We start from the raw sequence: 19,557 nt of genomic DNA on the forward strand, positions 1-19,557 counted from the left end.
AAAAAGGGTGAAAGACAATCCCTAGGCTGCAGGGATGGTGCATGAGCTGTCAAGTGGATGTGTCCTGAGAGATGAGCCAGCCTCTGCATCAAGAGATTGATATTGAGGACAAGCTCCAATATTAGTAGGAGCACTAAAAAAATTACTATTATTGTTGTTGTTAGTTGTTGTTCTTTGGTTGGTTTGGTTTGATTTTGGGTTGGGTATGTTTTGTTTGTGATTTTATGTATTTGAAGTAAAAAATATAAATTAAATAGCCAGTGAACGATTTTGATATGACCAGTAATTTTGAATGCCATACTCTACAGGTGCCTTACTGTATAAAGTGTAAAAGGATCAGGCTTTCAAAAAATGCCAGCCATCTTTCACAGTCACAGCATGGCTGAGGTTGGCAGGGCCCTCTGGAGGCCACCTGGTCCAACCCCTGCTCAAGCAGGGCCACCCAGAGCACGCTGCCCAGGAGCACACCCAGAGGGCTTTTGATCTCCAAGGAGGGAGACTGCACAACGTCTCTGGGCAACCTGTGCCAGTGCTCCATCACCTGCACAGCTCCTGATGTTCAGACAGAGCCCCTTGTGTTCCAGTTTGTGCCCAGTGCCTCTTGTCCTGGCACTGGGCACCACCAAAAAGAGCCTGGCTCCAGCTTCTTTGCACCCTCCCTTCAGGTATCTATAGACATGGATAAGATCCCCCCAAACCTTGTCTTCTCCAGGCTGAATAGTCCCAGCTCTCTCAGCCTTTCCTTATAGGAGAGACACTCCAGTCCCTTGATCATCTTCAGTGGCCCTTTGCTGCACTTTTTGTAGTAGTTTCATGTCTCTTTTACTGGGGATCCTGAAACTGGACACATTGCTCCAGGTATTGCATCACCAGTGCTGAATAAAGGGGAAGGATCACCTCTGTTGACCTGCAATAGTTTTCCTAACACAGTCTAGGATACCATCAGCCTGCTTGCAGCAAGGGCACATTGCTGCCTCATCTGCAACTTGGTGTCCACCAGGACCCCCAGGTCCTTTTCTGCAGAGCCGCTGTCCAGCTGGGTGGCCCACAGCATATATTCATGCACGGGATTGTTGCACCCCAGGTGCAGGACTTTATGCTCACTGAACTTCACGTGGCTCCTGCCAGCCCATTTCTCCAGCGATTTCTCCAGGTCCCTCTGGAAGGCAGCACAACCCTCTGGTGCACCAACCACTCTTCCCAGCGTTGTGTTGACTGCAGACTTGCTGAAAGTGTGCTCAGCTCCATCGTCCAGATCATTGACGGAGATGTTAGACAGAACTGGATGCAGTACTGGCCCCTGGGTACACCTCTCGTTACTGGCCTCCAACCAGACCTTGTGCCACTGATCACCACCGTCTGGACCAGCCATTCAGCCAGGTTTCAACTCACCTCATTCCACTATTAAGTTTCAGGTTAGATCCTGGAAGATGATACTTGAAACACCAGCTTCTTCAGAAAATTTCAGCCAAGCAAGTAATATTTCAGTTCAGCTGCTGTGCACCAAGTGTGCCTTAATTATTTTGTAATGATAAATTGAAGTAACCATTAAAAACCTTGTTCCAGCTTTATTTTTCCTGTTCACCAAGCAGATAATTTTTCAGAGTTAGCAGAATTACGTGATCTGTACTATGGAACTGTGAGAAAGGAAATCATTACTAATAATTTGACCATCTATTGGGATTTCCTAAGTATTTGCTGCTTCAAACCATTGAAGATAAAGAGTCAGAGTGGGACTTTGCTCTGAAGTAACACAGTAGTTTTTAGCAACATCTGATACTTCTGGTTTTATGTCCTTGAATGTAGAACTTTCCAAACACTGGTAAATGGTGACATAGTTGTGGGCAGAGAGCTCAGAGAGGTCCAGGTAAATAATCTGCCTTATTTGACATCGCACTCTGTCAGTCAGCAAAGATAACAGGCACTTATCTCGGTCTTAAAGCCCTGGAGCTCTACTGGATTCAGCAGAGATCTCTGCTGGATGCCTTGCCCCAAAGGTGCTGCCCAAAACTGAATTGGAAATGCCAGGTGCCACAGAAAGAACTTGATGCCTCCAAATCCCGCTTCTGCTGTGCCCTGGCCACAAAGATCCACAGCAGTACGTCTCTGGGAAGGAAGTCACACACCCTAAAAAACACAAGTGTAATCATGCACAGGGATCACCATCAGAGAATCTCCCCAGCGCAGCAGCTTCTCGCATATGACGGGATTATTTCCAGCTCTCTGTTCTGGTTGTGATAACTCCTTATCTCTCAGTAACAGATTACCTTTAAGATTCCTTTTTATTTACCCTGAGATTATTTGCTTTGCTATAAGCTTCTGAATTTCCAGAATTCATTCCTCTTATATATAATAATTAGTCATTGAAGGTTAAATAATTTGCAGTCAGGATGTAGAAATAACCAGCCTACATACACCAACATTTCTGACATTTTCAAGCCTCTTTCTTCCCTTTCTTATCATCTTTTACTGCACAGAATCTCATCTAATCTCACTCGTAAACTCTTAAAAACAGGGTCTGTGACAGTTGGACACCAAACACGGGAGCCTAATGGGATCTGGGGCTGTGGCACATTTATTGTGCACATGAGCTGTAATTAATGGGGTTAATTTGGGCTCAGAAATGCTGCGTAGGCTACTTAGCAAGCCTGGCGTGCATCACTCTTCTTGTCAAGGGGAACATACGGCTCCCATTCTCAATCTGAGAAGATGTGAAGGCTTGAGAGAACAATTATTTGATGTGATGTTTATTGCTGCTGTGAGACAGAGGTCGCTCTCTTGGCCTTCCCCCGTCTCGTTGCACAACGCGCCCCTCGTCGGGCCGCGCGCTGCTGCAGCCCGGCCGCAGGACGTCGCGGGTTGGCACCTTCCCACGGGCTTGGCTGACATCTCCCTCCGACGCACAGCGTCCCAGGGTGGGAGGGAGGTGCCCGTGTGGAGCCGAAAACGCCAGTGGGAGAGCGTAAGATATGCGCCGGGCGGCGAGTCTGAACAAGCGCGCCTTGGCAGGGCTGGGCGAGGGGAAAGGGGCACTGCCTCCTCCTCACCAGCCGAGCCTGCCAGGAGTCGTGCTCCCCGCTCGTTACGCGCTCCTCTTATGTCGGGAGCAATTTTGGTCAGATGTCAATGTAGATTTGGACATCAAGGCCCAAATCCTTTGACCGTGAGATGTGTATCAAGCCTTCCAACTCGAGCCCGGTGACGAAGAGCTATTTGGTGCGGTTAACACAAGACATTGCATTTTGCTGCTGTGAATCAGGATACCTGTCTCAGCTGTACTCGTTGAGATGCAGGCTTCTGCCTCTTCCCATTCAGCTGATCACAGGTAAACAAATGTATGCATAATTAGGTTTCTAAAGTAATTTTCAAGTAGACACTTTGCACAAATAATAAATCTGGTAGTACCAGATTTCACTCTGACTCACGGACTATCTAAGATGGCAACATCTGAGTCCCACAGGTTCATTTGTATGGTTCAGTAGAGTATTTTAAATATCTTACAAGCCTTCTTCATTAGGAGCTTTCCTAAAAGAGTCACTAAAATGAAAATGTCATTGCAACTATGCAATCAGGCACCACGGTGTCATAAAACATCGCTGAAGAATCATGGCAAGACTAGTTTTACTAGTCTGGAAGACGATTTTACTGCTGATACAGTCCACTTGGAAGAGACAAACGTATCACAAATGCTTGTGATGGCAGATGCTACGTACTTTGGTTGGTTCTTTATAATTTCTTGTTTTCACCCATCATTTCAGGTTTATCTGAGTGATCTAACAAATTACGATGCTGGAAATGAAGCATTGCATTTCTTACACTGCTGTGGTAGGTCCCATGCAGGGATCGGGATAGGTACCAGCAGAAGGGGATCACACCTACAGCTGAGAAAGATTTTGCCATAGGTCCATTAATGTTTCATGTAAGTGGAACCGAGCACACTCTGTTTTCTATGCACAAGGGATATATTCTCTCATTAGTCACTTCATTCCTTGAACTCATTTTTTAATGGGGGAATCTTCTGACTACGTCCCAATCTTTTTGGAAGAATCCCAGCAGACCACACTGTTCAGAAGACTGCAAATAAACTGATGCAAGGAGATTGAAGGGGTTTAGTTCCAGATAAGGGATTTCATTGACACTGCTGAACACCCAAATCAGTTGTATGAGACAACTGGGCTGTGCAATTGTAAAGTAATTCCAAGTTAAGATGTGCAGAACTGGAGTTATTTAGGAATGTGAGAAGAAGAATGAGCAGATACTGAAGCCTTGCTGAACAGCTGATTTAATTCAGCAAGTACTGATCAGACACAGCTAGTCAATCTGTCAGTGGGTCGGCCAGCCTTGACAGATGTTAACAGTTTACCAAGACAATGTGCAATGAGAGACTAAGCACATGCTGATTTTGCAAATAATTAAGAATACCCTTCCGTCACAGGCGTTTTATAAGAGAATCTCCAAACAGAAACTTAATGTTTTCAGACATCAGTAGAAAAGAAAGCGGTTGCGTTCAGGAAAGGAAAGTTGTAACTCAAATCAGACAGGAACTTGGACATACTAATTGTGCAAATAAGCTGCTTTTTACAGTGTTAGAGTAGTGCTGACATAGGGCAAGTAGTCCCTATCCCTTGGCAGCATTAGCTGGATCATTAGGAAAAAGAAGCAAAGTGGAAGCTGGGTGTTGGCTTTCCAGTGAAGAAAGCTGTAGAATTGATGTCATGTTTGACTTTTACAGGAGGCATTCACAGCATCTCCTCCGTGGAGGAGAGGCAGCAGAGGTTCCAGCACCAGCATTCACTTCAGGTGAATTCTGAATTCATTCACTTCTCTGCAGCTTCAAAGATCCAGCACTAGAAACATATCCAACATTTGAACAGCACCTATGAGTCTCAGATTACTGATTATTCCTTTTTTTTCTGTTCTGCAGTCACTGCTGAAATCGTGCACACACCTGTGCTTTACAACAGGACACAGCAGCAGCCTCACTGACAGTAACTCACCAGCATGCTTGGTCAGGAGCCTGTGCACCTCCCTGGTAAGGCATTGCACCTGCCATGCTTTTGTAGGGCAAGGAAAGCTATAGCCCTAACATTTGTGTTATTAGACAGCTTGGAAAAGGATGGCAGCCACTGCCATTTTTTAACAGAAATGGAAATGTCATTTTTATGACTAATATGTATTAAAAACTGATACTGAAAAATATCAGGAGCTCTTCTGTGCCAAAAGACTGCAAAACTAATGATACCTGGCCTCTGCCATGCCCTTCCAGCATGTACTGTGGTCAAAACACCAAGCAAGGTGTGCAGATGATTCTGGTATTTGATCTAGCAGACAATAATGTAGATGTAGACATATAAGGGTGTATGGACAGCATTGGTGATTGGAGTTAAAGCTGTTAGAGAAGTTAGGAAATGGCCCCGCAGCTGGTCCTGGCACCAGAATGGGCACATTGGCATTAGTAATGGCCCTGCACAGCTGCTTCACCTACAAACCTTTTCCAAGCTAAAACTGCTGGATTAAAAAAAAAAAAAAGAAAGAGAGAGAGAGAGAGAGAGAGAGGGAGGGAGAGTGCATTTGATCTTTTCAGTGATGACCTGAAGGAGAAAAATTAGGAAGTCTGAAACACTAAATCTGCCTCTAGAATATCTGGCATATTTTAAATAATGAAAGACGCTTAGCTGCTTACAGTAACTAAAGCAAATAGGTAAAACAAATAGGTACAATTTTCATTCCTTACTAATAATAAGATTTTGCTTTTGACCAGTAACTATGTAAAGCTGAAGTGTTACCATACGTAAATAGATTCATCACAAGACTGGGAGTTATCACAGAGTATAATTATGATTATTAAATTCACTGTACAGAGCAAAGGGTATAACAGACAAACAAGACAAACACAGCATCTTAAAAGTTTGTCCCTGACAGAATCAAGAGCTGAATTTTCTGACCCAGACTGCGCATTTGGTGCCACTTTTTTGTATCACAGCACCCTATACACAGTTTCTCTTAAAAAGTGTAGGCTACTACAGTTCTTGAATGAAATTTTGACATACATTTGAAAGATTCAGTTCTTTCTCAGATAAATGACCAATTTGCATTCATGTATTTAAATATTTTTAGATATTTGTCTCTTTATAGGGCAAATTGCAAATTTCCTAGAAAGTTGTAGGAATATTGTCTTAATGAAGACAATATATTAATGGGACATATATTTTTGCAAAGATTTGTCAGTCAGAATCTAATACAGCTTTATTCTCACTGTAAACATGACCCAAACCCTTTCATTTTAGCTTTACAAGCTTCTAAATCTTATTGGATCACACTTCTAAATGTTGTCCTTCGTATCTTTACCTGGCTCATATGCATGAAGAAAACAGTTGTCTGCTTTCTTTCTTTTCTTTTAGTTTTACTGCCGAGACCTATTATTTCAGTAACTCACATCAGAATACCATCCTTTGTTAATAAAAAAAAAAAAAAAAAAAAGTTTTCTACTTCAGTTGGATGTTAGAAATGTAGGAACGTTATTGTTTACAAAGTTTTCTGTAGATCAAACCAGTCCTTATTGAAAGGTATAAGGAAAATATCAATGCTTCTGTATATATTGCAGTTCTGGTACGCAAATAAAGAGTGAATGCTGATATGTGAATGCTGATACAGACAAATTATTGCATCTGAAAATCCAATCCCAAATTAGTCTCTTACAGAGAAATTTATCAAGGGATTTCCCACTTCACTGCATCACCTTTAGGCTATTGACTAGGCAAGACTTAAGGTACTAAGTCTAAATACCGTAGGAAGAGTCTGTGTGTGCTTTTTCTCCTGATTGTAAAAATTTCTACAAACATGATTTTATTACATGCATTCCATTCATGTGTTTACAAATAAAGCACAAATAAGATGTTGAATTTGAAATCTGATTTTTGAAGTTTATCTTAGATCTCATTTACTTAATTCAGTATTAGTTTTATTCAATCTAGTGCATGTTTATTGCTATGTAACATCAATTTTTTAATAATGAGACAACATAGTTGTAATATTTGTGACCATAGTGAAGAGGTGCACTACTTTTCACATTAAAATACCACTTTTTTTTTTTTTTTTTAAGCCAAGGCACACACGTTTTCTCAGACTTCACGCACAGTTGCCCTGTTTTAGGGGAATCTGATATGCAGCATACCTTGGGAATCTTTTAATGCTAGCCAGCTCAGCAAGTAGTCCATGCAGCTTTTCTCCATGATAAGAATAGCTGTGGGAAGGCTAAGCAGCATAAAGAGGAAAAAGAAAAAACTATCTGCACTTCAAAGATTCCCTTCAGATGAAGTAGATATAAAATCCACATAGATTACTGCAGAAGCTGTAGGTGAAATTAAAAGTTGCCATCTCCAATATATGCATTTGCCTGGAGTATTCTCAGTGTTTACATATTCTAGGGCAGACATAGCAGGAAAGACACATACTGCTTTTTGGTTTTTGTTTCTTTAGTCTGAAAGTGCTGCGACTTTAAACTTCGGGTCTGCTAACACCGAGATCACATTTACAGTCCAAAGAATTAAGTGTCCAGCATGTAGCAATCTTGATTATATTCCGGTCAGGATGTGGGAAAGATGCTATTAGAAACAAAACAATCAATTCACTTAGACAGTCCCACAAATATGCTTTATGGCATCTGCCTCCTACTCATTTTAAGTGGGGTTTTATAGTGACACATTGGTGAAGATTAGTACACAACTGCAGGCAGATGCCCATGACTGATTCAATTGTTTGCACTGACACTCAAAATTGCTGTAATTGCAACTGAAGTGATACAAGCCATTGCAAAAATCAGACAAAGTGAAACCAACATTGTTCCTCAGAGATTTTTATTAGTTGAAACACAGAAACCTACAATGCACTGTTTTCTATTGGTATGAATTCACCACATCATATCCTTTTGCTATGCCTGCAATACTGTCCACAGTGATTTAATGTAAGATTTAACTGTCCACAGTGATTTAACAATGATTCAAAGATGTGAAGAAGATTCAAGAGGTTTAAAAACAGAACTTGCGCAGTAAAGACAATACATTCCAGCCTCAATTGTTTATATTTTTCTTAAAAAAATAAAAAGATAAAGCAGAAAATCATTTTTATAAAATCAAAACTTAACATGTTCCTAAAAAAATAATATTTCTAAGCCCTGTAAGCTCCATGTGCCACTAGCATTGTTTCTTTCCTTTTTTTTTTTTTTCTCCCTGTAACTGCTTAACACCATTTCTGGTTCAAAGCTGGTATTTCTGAAGAGGAGTGACCATCTTCTGCAGCCTATGGATAAAGAGAAAATGGATGTTTAATACTAGGCAGTATCCAAAACCTCCCTGGGACGAGGTTACCTTGTAGCCTGTCAAACAAGTTCTCATGCAGCACTGAAGACTTCCTTCAGACTGCCTACACTACTGGTGGCTCAGTCCAAAGGAACTGAGATGATCCAAGTAGGAGTTGAAGATTTAACACATTCACTCCCCATCTGCACAAGAAAAGTGACTTTTGCAGACATATTTCACTGAAAACTGAAATCTCTTTGCAACATAACCCATATTGTGAAAGTATTTTTAGTGTCCTCATCCTGGACGCTGGAAAGCTTCCATTTAAGAGCTTGAGAGTGTGATTATATCTAATCCTGCCATATCAGCTTAGAAGCAAGCACACCTCAAACCTTTACAGGAAAGGGAAAATGCCTGATTCTATCCTATGTTCTCCTTTAGACCACCATACAGTGATGGAAAAAAACATAATTGTTTCCCATGCAACTTCCCACCTATATACATGAATTCACTTATATTTGATCAAATGGGACAGGGAAGAGGCAATGCAGCCATGCCTGCAGCCAAACCTTGAACTCAATTTTGTGTTAATTTTGTTAAATAAAGGACATCATCTCCTCCCAATATTTAAACTGGTATTAGACTTGCCAATACATTGGAGGAGAGATATCTAAATCAACAACAATGTATAGCATCAGAAAGGAGCGCTGAGAAATGAAAGGCAAGAGATTTACATGTCTCCAGTTACAGCACAGCGCTGGAGAAGGTCAAACGCCCAGACAAGTTTACTGTGGAGAGACTTGTCAGCTCTGATGCTTTGAACACGAGACTCACACCCCTGTCATACGCACACAGCTAGGGAAACACACCTTGGGCATTAGCAGCACAAAGGAGACTCTCACCGGGAGTCGAAGACAAGCAGGCAGCTGGATGTAAGGTCTGAGTAAGAGCGAGGCCACGGCACTGCCCAGTCCTGTGCTCAGGGAGGGAGCGTGCCCTGGGCAGAGCTCTGTGTGGAAAGGGTGCACCCTGTGTGTGCAGCCCAGCTACTTGTGCCTATTCAGAACCTGTGCCCTGTTTCTGGTGGTGGTTGTCTACGTTACACCAGGCAGAAGGTGGGCAGGTACAAGGTGCTCAGCGAAAAAGCTAGAGGGGGAGCACTCTTGCAAATGCTGTAGGTGCCAAGCAGTGCCTCCTGAGTGGGAGGCTGTGCAACCGAGCGGCTGTGGACACACCACAGCGCTGCTGTGGGCATGGCACCCTAAAAGACAGGCCTGGTAAAGTGCCCAAGAAAAGGCACTTCCTCTTTAACCCAGGCAAGACAGAGGAACAATTTATTGCAAAAGGCCAACAAAACAAGACATCACTGCCCTCAATGGATTGATTATAGTGTTTGGATACCCAACCGAGTTCAAAACAGAATGCACCATTAAAATCACTTCTAGTTTCAGGCCAAAAGAGGAATAAACATTAGTCCCATTCAGCAAGCTAAGGCAGGGACAGCAGCTGAACCCAGATGCCATACAGTGAGCAAGCGCTTAAATACAAAGTCCCTCTTCATATGTGTAGGCCCCTTTACACATGTATGTGCTGACCCTTACATTTCAGAAATCTGGCATCTGAAACCTCGATCTTACCTTCTTTTACGGAAGCTGTCTGAAGAACTCAAGAACCTCCTTACACCCCATAGCCTCTGCCTGTGAATAGAAACATGAATAAATCCCGCCATCCTGTGCACCAGGACATGCAAATACTTACTTGTGGGAAGTAAGAATATGTTACCACAATATAATTAAAATCCAATTTAAATTTTAATTCCTCTGACATAGATGAGAAAGTTCTGGCTCCAATGATTTATTACTTCAGAACAGCACCAGACTTGAGTTCGCAACATGCTCGAATCTGGTTTACAGTCTCCAAAGCAGCATTTACTTTTCCCAAACTAATATTATCTGACAGCGTGCATTACTACCCACAAAGTTGGAGCACCATATGGAATACAGCCATATGTACACTTACTACTTGTTGGGGATTTTTGCCATCATAGCCAGTTTGCATCAGGTCTGCACCAGCTAGGTACCAGGCATTCAGCCCATCCACATCACCTTTAGCTGCAAGACTGGAAAAAAAGAGCAATTAAATCGGTTTTAAGTCTCTCATTCCATTTCATGGTACACCTGTGTCCTGTCAGGAAGCTCAGTGAGCAAATGCTGAACGGGAACAGTCTCAACATGGCTGCCAGTATGGAGAGGTGAGTAAAGGAACACTATTACAACAGCTTTGAATAGCTGAGCAAGCAACACAGCTTGATGAATCAGTTCCTTAAATTAATAGGGCTGTGCTATAAGTACTTACAACAGGCCAGTTTCACATAGTGGGTGTGACTATGACCAAAGGGGAAAAAAAGTCATGCAGTTTCATATTTCACAACACAATATTTATCTCATGAAATGAGTTGGGGGGAGGGCAATGGCTAAATTCTGGTGCAGCTGAAGAAGTGAGAGCACAGGCTGATGTGCTAGCAATCGGTGTGCCTTATTTAAAACCTCTAAGACTCCTTCACAAGTACACACAGCTATATTGCTATCAGAAGTTATGACAGCCTGCACATACACAAAAGCACGCCTGTCCGTACCAAACCTGTAGAGCTGGAGTCTAGCTGAGCTGACAGCACGGCTGCAAGGGCTACGTTGAGTTTTCTCAATGTATGAGCATATCAGGCTTCAGAACTGTGCGCAACTCCTTGCTCTGTACGAGTCAGTTGTTTGAGCAGAACTACCCTGATAATGATCAAGTGAGCCTGCATCTCATTATGAAAAGGAAAGCGCCCCCAGACTTACGAAGTTCACCATTAGCTGCCTTAAACACTGCTCGCCATGGAGGAACGGCGTGTTTCTGGCAGCAAGGCCAGAGGATGGTGGCAGGCTCTCCGTGTGACAGACAAGTGAGGCAGACCTGATGGAGATCAGGGGAGGAAGGAAGATGCAAGGCGCAGTCCATCAGGTACGCTTATGGAAGAAAGCCTGAAAGCAAGCCGGCACCACTCAGTTCTCTGCTAGGCTGAAATCACTTCTGCTGTTGATTAAATCTCTTAAGCACCTGAAAAAAATTTTTCAGGGGAGTGGAAGCCTCTAATTGCTGTAGCCTGAGGAGAAAGTCAGAGAGCAGCTTTTGCTCACAGCAGTCCCAGAGGTTGGGCAGGAAAAGGGAAAGCAAATGGTCTTCGTATTCTTCCGTGCAACCCTACCAGTCCTAAGGCAGGGCCGCAGACCTACAGCTGGGGCTGCAGGGGACAGGGATGTGGCAGTGGGCTTTTAGTGAGGTCTAACTGTGGATCAGTCTGATATCATGAAGAAAAGGGTCAATAAATCATTAATGAAAAATGCCATTACAAAAAAGGCCCTTCAGAAGCCAAGAGAAAACAGAAGAAGCAAGGGCAGTCTAAGAGGAAGCTCAGTGGGAAGCCCTCAAGGAAACTGCAGGAGAAAGTAAGTGTTAGTAAAGAAGTATAAGCATTAGTAAAGTGGGGAAGAAATTGCTTAGCAGCCACTTCTGAACTCGGAGAAAAGTCTCTTGATGTTGAAAGTGAAATGTCCCAGAATTATGGAACAAACAAAAAGCCGAGCAAGTGAGTTACAAATATCTCAAGCACTGGACAGGAAAACACTGCGTTTGCCAAACAGAATCTCACCCTTCAGCCACGTGCAAAGTAGAAACCATTCTGGACAAAGACAGGAATGTTTAGAAATATTACCAACCTCCATACCCAGGGCAATTCAGCTAGCATCACTGTAAGCAACAAACAAAGACTATTGCACTGAAAATTAAATGCCTAGTAGTAATTTTGACTAGTGGTCAAAAACATGAAGTGGTCTCTTTCCGTGATATTAGAGTAACCCAAATATGCAGAATTATCCTCAAATTTGCAGCAAGAATTCACTGATGAAGTTAAAAAAGTATTCTCTGGGGACTGTGGCCCAGAGAACAAACAATGATGTAGCCTGCTAGAAAATTTAGATACAACCGTAAATAGAAGATACCTGCTATTCACTAAGTTGATTGTACTCAATAACACCATGAAACATTTTCTCCAACTCCCGATCTCCATAGCGAAGCCAAATGCAGCTGTATTTCCTTCACACTCTGTAAGTGTACTTCGTATAGCCAAACATACATATATTTGAAGCAGCTGCTTCTCAAACTCCTCAGGTGACCAGGAAAGGGCCACGGCCCTGGCTCCCGTTCTGCACCTATGTGGGAGACTGTTCCCCTCTCACCCCAAATACACAGCGCCACGCCAAGTCTTCATTAAAGCTTCTGTACACGCATGTACTCCACCCCTTTGTTTGAAAGATGCACGCTGTTTTTGTATTAAAATTATTATCATTAATACAAGTTTAAAATATTCCAAAACCTCAAATGTTTATTATCAGAATAATAGCTTTGAACAACATGAAATCGTGCCATACAGACACAGAGTATGCGACAGTCCCTCAAATGCTGTAACAAACTGCATCAGAAGCACTTTTTGTTTAAAGCCCCCGTGCTCTCTTGTCAGACACCCCACTGTCAGCCAGCCAAACAGGTTCTGCACAGGGCACGATGGCTAAGTGAGGGGCCAATTTATTTGCAGAGGAATGTAATTCTCTAAGCCACTCCTCTCATCTTCTTGACAGATGGAAACAATGCAAACTAAAGGTTTCGTTTTGTCCTATTACCTGCAGTGCCCTGGGAAGCACATATTTTAGCTGAATGGTATTATCCAGTCTCCTCTGAGCATATTATGGCATCTGAAACACTCCAGCTAGTATCGCTCTGTTTCAGAATTACTGAAAGGACAGAGCCCAGTTCCTATACAGAATGCACATCAGCTTTACCGAGACCTTACAGTTTTGAGAACAATCTGCAGCACTGGCTGGCCCCTGTAATGTTGTCATGGTTTCCTGACAACTCCTGAAATAGAGGCTGGGATTTGGGGATTTTTTGTTGTTGTTTGTATTTGAGAGGAAAAGAAGAAATGAAGTAAAAACAACCAGTAATTTTAGGATATTACTACAAATTTCTCACAATTTTCAGAGTATCCCGTAATTCAGGACCATTAAGAAAAACACAAAATCAGGCACCTATTTTCCTTATCATTAAAACATCTTATCTGTTAAAAGCAGCTGTATGGCTGTATGGAAAAGCACCTTAATAAAGGATAATATCCTCTTACAATTAACTATAGAGATGGTGAGCACTTTTTCAACAGTTTTGGGGTTAAGCCTATTTGTGTATTTGATTTACATATTTTTGAGAAAGGCGCTAGAGTAGAAAATGTTCCCATATAAGCGAAAAGAGGATTTTCATAAAATAAAAATTATGCACTATGTGCAGCTTTATTCTCAAATCAAAACAGACCTTGTTCTATTTCCTCTTTACCCTTCCTCAGTGAAAGTGATTGGAAAAAACAGAGCGTGTTTTCTTCTAGTTCACTTATTCCCACAATATTAACTTACTTTGGAGCCCTCTTGAGTTATTGGTGCTGTGGCACAGAGTTGATACTTAATTTTATCATTTCACTCATTTCCTCATTGTTAGTCTAGCACAGAAAGACTCACATGTCATGTGCCAGGGATCCAGCTATTCCTTGGAAGTTATTTCCACACTGTTTTCCATTCTGAGAGTCTCTTCTGGAAAATCATTCCCCTTCAACTCAATTTTGGGGCCCCACCTTACCATGTATCACATTTACCTGCAGAGTATTGCTCCAGTGTTCTCCAAGTCATGTTTTGAAAGGTGCGCTCCCGTTTCTCGTAATAAATTGATCACTTGTGTGTGCCTTTATGAAAGAAATAGAAAACAAAGAGAACTATCTTGACATGGATGTTTTTGTTTGCTTTTTTTTCTTTTTTCTCTCCCTTAAATCCAATATTACTCATGTACACAAACAGCCAGTGAAAGTTCTCACGTGGTATTTGCCACCACCACAAAAACAATGAGTCTTCTCCAAGGTGATAGATGTAGTAAGCAGATTTGCTGTCACTTGCAAAAACCACTCACATACTGAGTTCACAAAAGTGCTAAGTTCAGCTCTAAAATGGAAAGGGATGTACTCCCTTCTCTTCAAAATTATTATTATTATTATTTTTAATTTAGCACCAGCTTAATCTAACACTTGAAGTACTGGTGATTGAAACCCAAACAGTGAAATTATTCATTCAGTAACACCATTCCTGTATTTTACAAAAATACCCAGCTATATTACTGTTTTAAATGACCTCTAAGTCTTGCAGGCAAGCAATGTATCTTTAGGTTACTGTGTAAGCTAATCGTGTTTTTATGGCTTCAGAATTGTGGAAAGCATTCTTACAAACCTCCCGCAGAAGCATGTTTTTCCCTAGCCCCCTTCTCCCACTAACTTTGTTAGATGTTTTGACCTGTAGTCTTTAGGATGCCTGCCTTCTTTCCTTTCCTTTGAGATAAAGGGACAAACAGATAATTAAGCACGACTAGCCAACTTCCATTTCTTACATGGTTTGGATAGGAAATAACATGACAGACAAAACTATTTTCAAAATACATTTTTCACAAGGGACCTAGTGAAAGGTTTAGAACTAGGTTCTAAAAGGACTTGGCAGTCTGCTCCTCTGCTAAACAAATATCTAGTTCACAGATTCAAAAGTGTATTTTTTTTCTCCAGAAAGAGCATGATGACATCAGTAGATCAGCAGTAGTTTCACATTTCCTCTTTCAATTAAGTTACCATACCGTAACACTTCAAAATGAAGAATTAGGCATAGCTGCATAGTAGGAAATAATCGGAGCTTCACAAGGAACCACCTAAAGCCTCATCTGTATTAATTCAAAAAAATAAAAAATAAAAATTAAAAAATAAAAAAATAATCTCACCTACATGTTCAGCTTCATCAGTTGCATTTTCTTTTCATTTAGAACTGAACTAAACTACTTATCTAATCCCATTGCTTCTCTTTAGGAAACTGCATCTTGAATTAGAAGTTACTTTAAAGTTATCCAGATTAAGCCTATGTAAGCTTGTATGTCTAATGTAAGATCTTACTTTACAAATTAAAACCCCAAACTGTACAGATGCTGTAATAATCATTTTGCTTTTCCAAACACAGGTTATCTATTTTACCAGACATATTTTTTTAAACATACTTCATTTCAATTGACAGCAATAAATAAATAAATGTATCTTTGTTTCATGCCAAAGCATTGCTGGAACGGCACATGCTGCAAGTTTGTTCGGTTATCTAAAATATTTTTTCAGGAGGGTCCCTTGCAATGTGTCTAGTCATCCACAAGTATCTCCTTGAGAAAGCAAATAATGGCACTGCATTCTATTTTTCAGTCTGCAGTGGAGAATGAATTCTACATACATGAATTTTTTAGAGCAATAATTAGCTGAAAATGAATCTGACTAAAATAGATTAAAGTAGAACATGTTTGTTCACTCAAGCTCTTATTCAGTTCAGAACTGAGCATGGATAACATCTGCTTACTCTCCAACGACTGCCACAGATTATTCCTCATTTCCCACCTTATATCTCAGCATGAAAGTAGTGCTTCTTAAAATAAAAGCTATGCTCCCTTTTATCTTTTTGTCCTGTCCTATAGCAAGATATGTAATGTTTAGAGGTATCTTCCCTCAGTTCCAGCAAAGAGTCGGGAATTACTTTTCCATTATTCTAACCATTTACTCCTCCCTGGCAGGAAGAGAACATCCAGAGTGCACTTCATGTGCCCCTGTGCTCCACAGCCACTACTGCTCTGAATGGCACCCTGTAAGTTTATGATACAGGCAGATCTGGGGGCATTTTTGCAAATTTAAATTAGAAAAGAAGTGGTTTAAAGTAAAATAAATCTTTAAGGACTGAAAATACCTGTTTATAATAAATGCTTACAACACAACATTTATAAATAGAAGTATAATGTCTCGAGGACTGGGAATCATTTAAAATCGTGCTTCTTGGTATGGTGGGAAGAAGTGTTGTACATCACTGCTGGTTAAGGGGAGGGTAAAAGACATCTTGTTTAAGGGAAAGAATTAATAGAGACAAATAGTAATGGGAACTTAAAAATGTTAAATTTAGTACTGTGACTAGGAAGAGCAGATCTGTCCAAGAAAGCAAGCCGACCACCTCTCACATTCCCATCACTCAGTGTGAAAACTATGCAGGAGGTAAGCTGTACAACAGCTCATTTCTACTTTCATCCAAAAGGTATCGAAATGGTATCCAAACAGAATTGTTCACAAAAAAATTAAGCCCTATCCAGAGTACCACTTCTGTCTTACTCCTACCCACAAGAGCATTATTCATATTTTGAGAGGCTGGCAGTGAATTTTCTCATTCATCTTATGCACATGAGAGATTTGTCTTCAGATGTTGTTTCTTCAGGTGCTGCTCCACTATGGCTTTACCAAAGCCTCAGACGGACCAGTTTAGCTGATCTGTAGTTCAGCTGATGTCATGAGACATAAACTTCTTGGGAACAGTTCAAATGCAATTCGCTTTCTACCATGACGACACAGACCCAACAGCAGAGCAACTGCTGAATAATCAGAGCTTACGGTCAGAGGAGAGGCCCACGTCACCATGTTAACCTGGGGTGCACAGCTGCTTGTCCAGTCTAGCCTCATCTGATAAGCAAAGCCACAAGGACACATGTCACCTGCAAACTATTCCCAACTCTTCCCTTTTCTTAGCTCCTTCTGTTACATAACCATGGCTCTTGGTTGGACATAGCCTATAGAAACAGTGCTATTTTGCATATGTTACTTAAAAGTTAGTCTTTCGATACTACTACCGACTTTATTTGCTCTATGAAGGTCAGAAAAAGAGAAAAAAAGTGTTTCTAGTGTCTTCCCCTCCTGTGACTGTACTACTGATAACATTGGAGATTAAATAAAAGAAAAATGTAAACTAATATTTTAATGGCTCAAGAACAAAATAAACATTTTAGTGCGGTCTTCAAATATCCATTCCTATGGCTCAAACTTGAGTTCCAGACAAAGACATCAGAACTTCTGCCATCTCACGAGCGCTCTGGATTTACAGTGACCGTGGTGCTGTACAGTACGTATCATCTGAGGCCTTGACTTGGCAGACACTTAGAAAAGTGAATCAACTTCAAAAGGGATGAATCACACATGTGAAATGAGCACACATGTAAGAGTCTGTAGGATTGGGGCCTTAGGGTGTACACCTTCCACCAACTCTCTTTAAAGAAATGCAGGTGTAATGTATATCCAAACTTGACGGGCTTCATTCTTCTTAATGCTTGCTTCCCTAGCAACTGCAAGGGTTATGGCAGGATGAGCTTAGTTTCACTTGTTCACTTTTCTGCACGGTATCAGTAGGAACTGTACACTCAAATAATGTAAGGACAAATTTCAGCGTACTTCTGGAATTGTTAATGTTTAGATTTTCACTCTGTCTTATATTTCCTGAAGTAATGTAAATGTAACCTTGCAAAATATCAAGTATTTAAATTCTTATTTATGTGGGAGGTAATTTTACTACCTCTAATCTGATGTTCTCACAGCAGTACACCAGCAACTCCCCTTTTTCAACCTTTTACCACTGTACTGTAAGTAAATGGAAGTGCTTTTACTACATAAAATATACACAATTTTTATTCAAGACATTTACCTGCTTAGAAGAGTTTCTGTTATTAAAAAAATATTATTCTATTGTTTTGAAAATGAATTATCCCTTGAGGGTGCTCTAAGAAGTTAAAGGAATGCTACTAATTTTGATATGTCAAGCAACTGGCCTAAATTAACAGTGGTCTGTTTAACTTCATGCATAAAGTGAATGAGACTACACGCAAATTGCATAGTTACAAAGGAAAAAGCGGAAATGTACTTTATTTCTTATTTAGAAAGGGACTCCACATCTTACAATCTAAAGAAATAAAGAGTCACTTAGAGTCAAAAATATTAAGAGATTGCCTTTGGTATAGATCAAGTTGCTAGTCTGTAAGTGACAGTGCTATGTTAAGAAGCTTTTAAGAAGACATAACTCCTGATCGTCTTTACAAATTATTAAACAGAAAACAGAAATCAGTCATCGTTATACAAATTTGCATGCTAGGTTAAGAGGCAAACCACTGAGCAATGTCACATGGAAAATTGAAAGAAACTATGTTTAAGATGAGTAGATTCTGTACTGCAATTATATTCCAATTAAACAAATATTAGTTCTCAGAAAATGGGATTAACCTGATGCAATATTCAGTAAAATTGAGAAAGTCACAATATGAAACAATTTAAAACATTGACTTCTCGTTAAGGTCAGTTTCCCTCCCTTCCTCCTCTGCCATACAGTACATTGCATCAGGATAATCTCTTCACTTTCAGCACACAACTGTTTAATAAACAAAATTTAAATATTTCTGTAGCTTAAATCTTTTAGTGGGTATCTAATTACACACATATAAAGCTGTCTAATCTTTACCGACCTCCTTTGTGTGCTTATCAGGGTGAAAATGCAGTGTGAGTACACAGCAGATCATAAATTCAAATTTATGAGATGAGTTCTAAGTCAACCCTTCCTCTCATTCCGACAGTAGAAACAAAAAGAGAAACTGAAAATGGTTATGGTGCAGTTTCCTTTTACAATTCCCCATATCAAAATGTGCGTGCAGTTTTAAAGAGCTTAAGAGTCATAGTAGGAGTCTAATATAGGAGTGGCAATGCTGAGGAATCCAAACAACAAGCTCATGTGAAATTCCTCAGGCAGTAGTTGGGTGCGGTAAAAAAAAGAGTAGGTGCTTGATTTGCAGGAACATCTAATGGTATCTAATGCTTTAGCATTTTCTCACATTGGACTAGAGCCACCTCTATTCAGCTATGAGGTTATTTGTTTGATTTGCTGTTGGGCTTGTTTTTGCTTTAAGACTTTCAGGGTTTGCCACTGAAGGGCTTATATGCTCCAAAGATAAAGCAACAACTGCAAAGCCATAGGGGACCATGCAGGAGGCATGGCGATAGCACAGTTTGGCCAGACAGAACTTCAAATCTCAAGTTAATAGGACCTGTTGAATTTTCTACATTTGGTGTTTGAGACAGGAAAAAAATATATATTTTTGCAGCCAATGCAAAAACAGGCTTGTCAGACCTCCCAGGTATCAAACTCCAGCCTGAAAGACCAGGTGAACTTGTCAGCATTAGAAAGCTGAAGAAATATCTGGGGACAGACACCCATGAAGACCATTATAATTCTACCTTTCCAAGCTCCTTTATGGAAAAAAC

General features: G+C 40.7%; 1 protein-coding gene across 3 annotated transcripts in view; it reads right to left on the minus strand.

The window, feature by feature from the left end:
• Window positions 1-7,839: 7,839 nt before the first annotated feature.
• The window catches only part of ASPG (asparaginase), a 68,156-nt gene continuing 56,438 nt past the window's right edge, over window positions 7,840-19,557 (minus strand). For all 3 annotated transcript variants that reach the window (XM_038179585.2, XM_038179584.2, XM_005029988.4), the window contains 4 exons: window positions 14,032-14,118; window positions 10,317-10,416; window positions 9,935-9,994; window positions 7,840-8,298 (listed from right to left, as the gene is read on the minus strand). In XM_038179585.2, the coding sequence (XP_038035513.1) occupies window positions 9,941-9,994; window positions 10,317-10,416; window positions 14,032-14,118 (241 nt within the window). In that variant the 3' untranslated portion in view covers window positions 7,840-8,298; window positions 9,935-9,940. The remainder of the gene's footprint in view (window positions 8,299-9,934; window positions 9,995-10,316; window positions 10,417-14,031; window positions 14,119-19,557) is intronic.

The sequence above is a fragment of the Anas platyrhynchos genome, chromosome 5, assembly GCF_047663525.1.
Source record: "Anas platyrhynchos isolate ZD024472 breed Pekin duck chromosome 5, IASCAAS_PekinDuck_T2T, whole genome shotgun sequence".
NCBI lineage: Eukaryota > Metazoa > Chordata > Aves > Anseriformes > Anatidae > Anas > Anas platyrhynchos.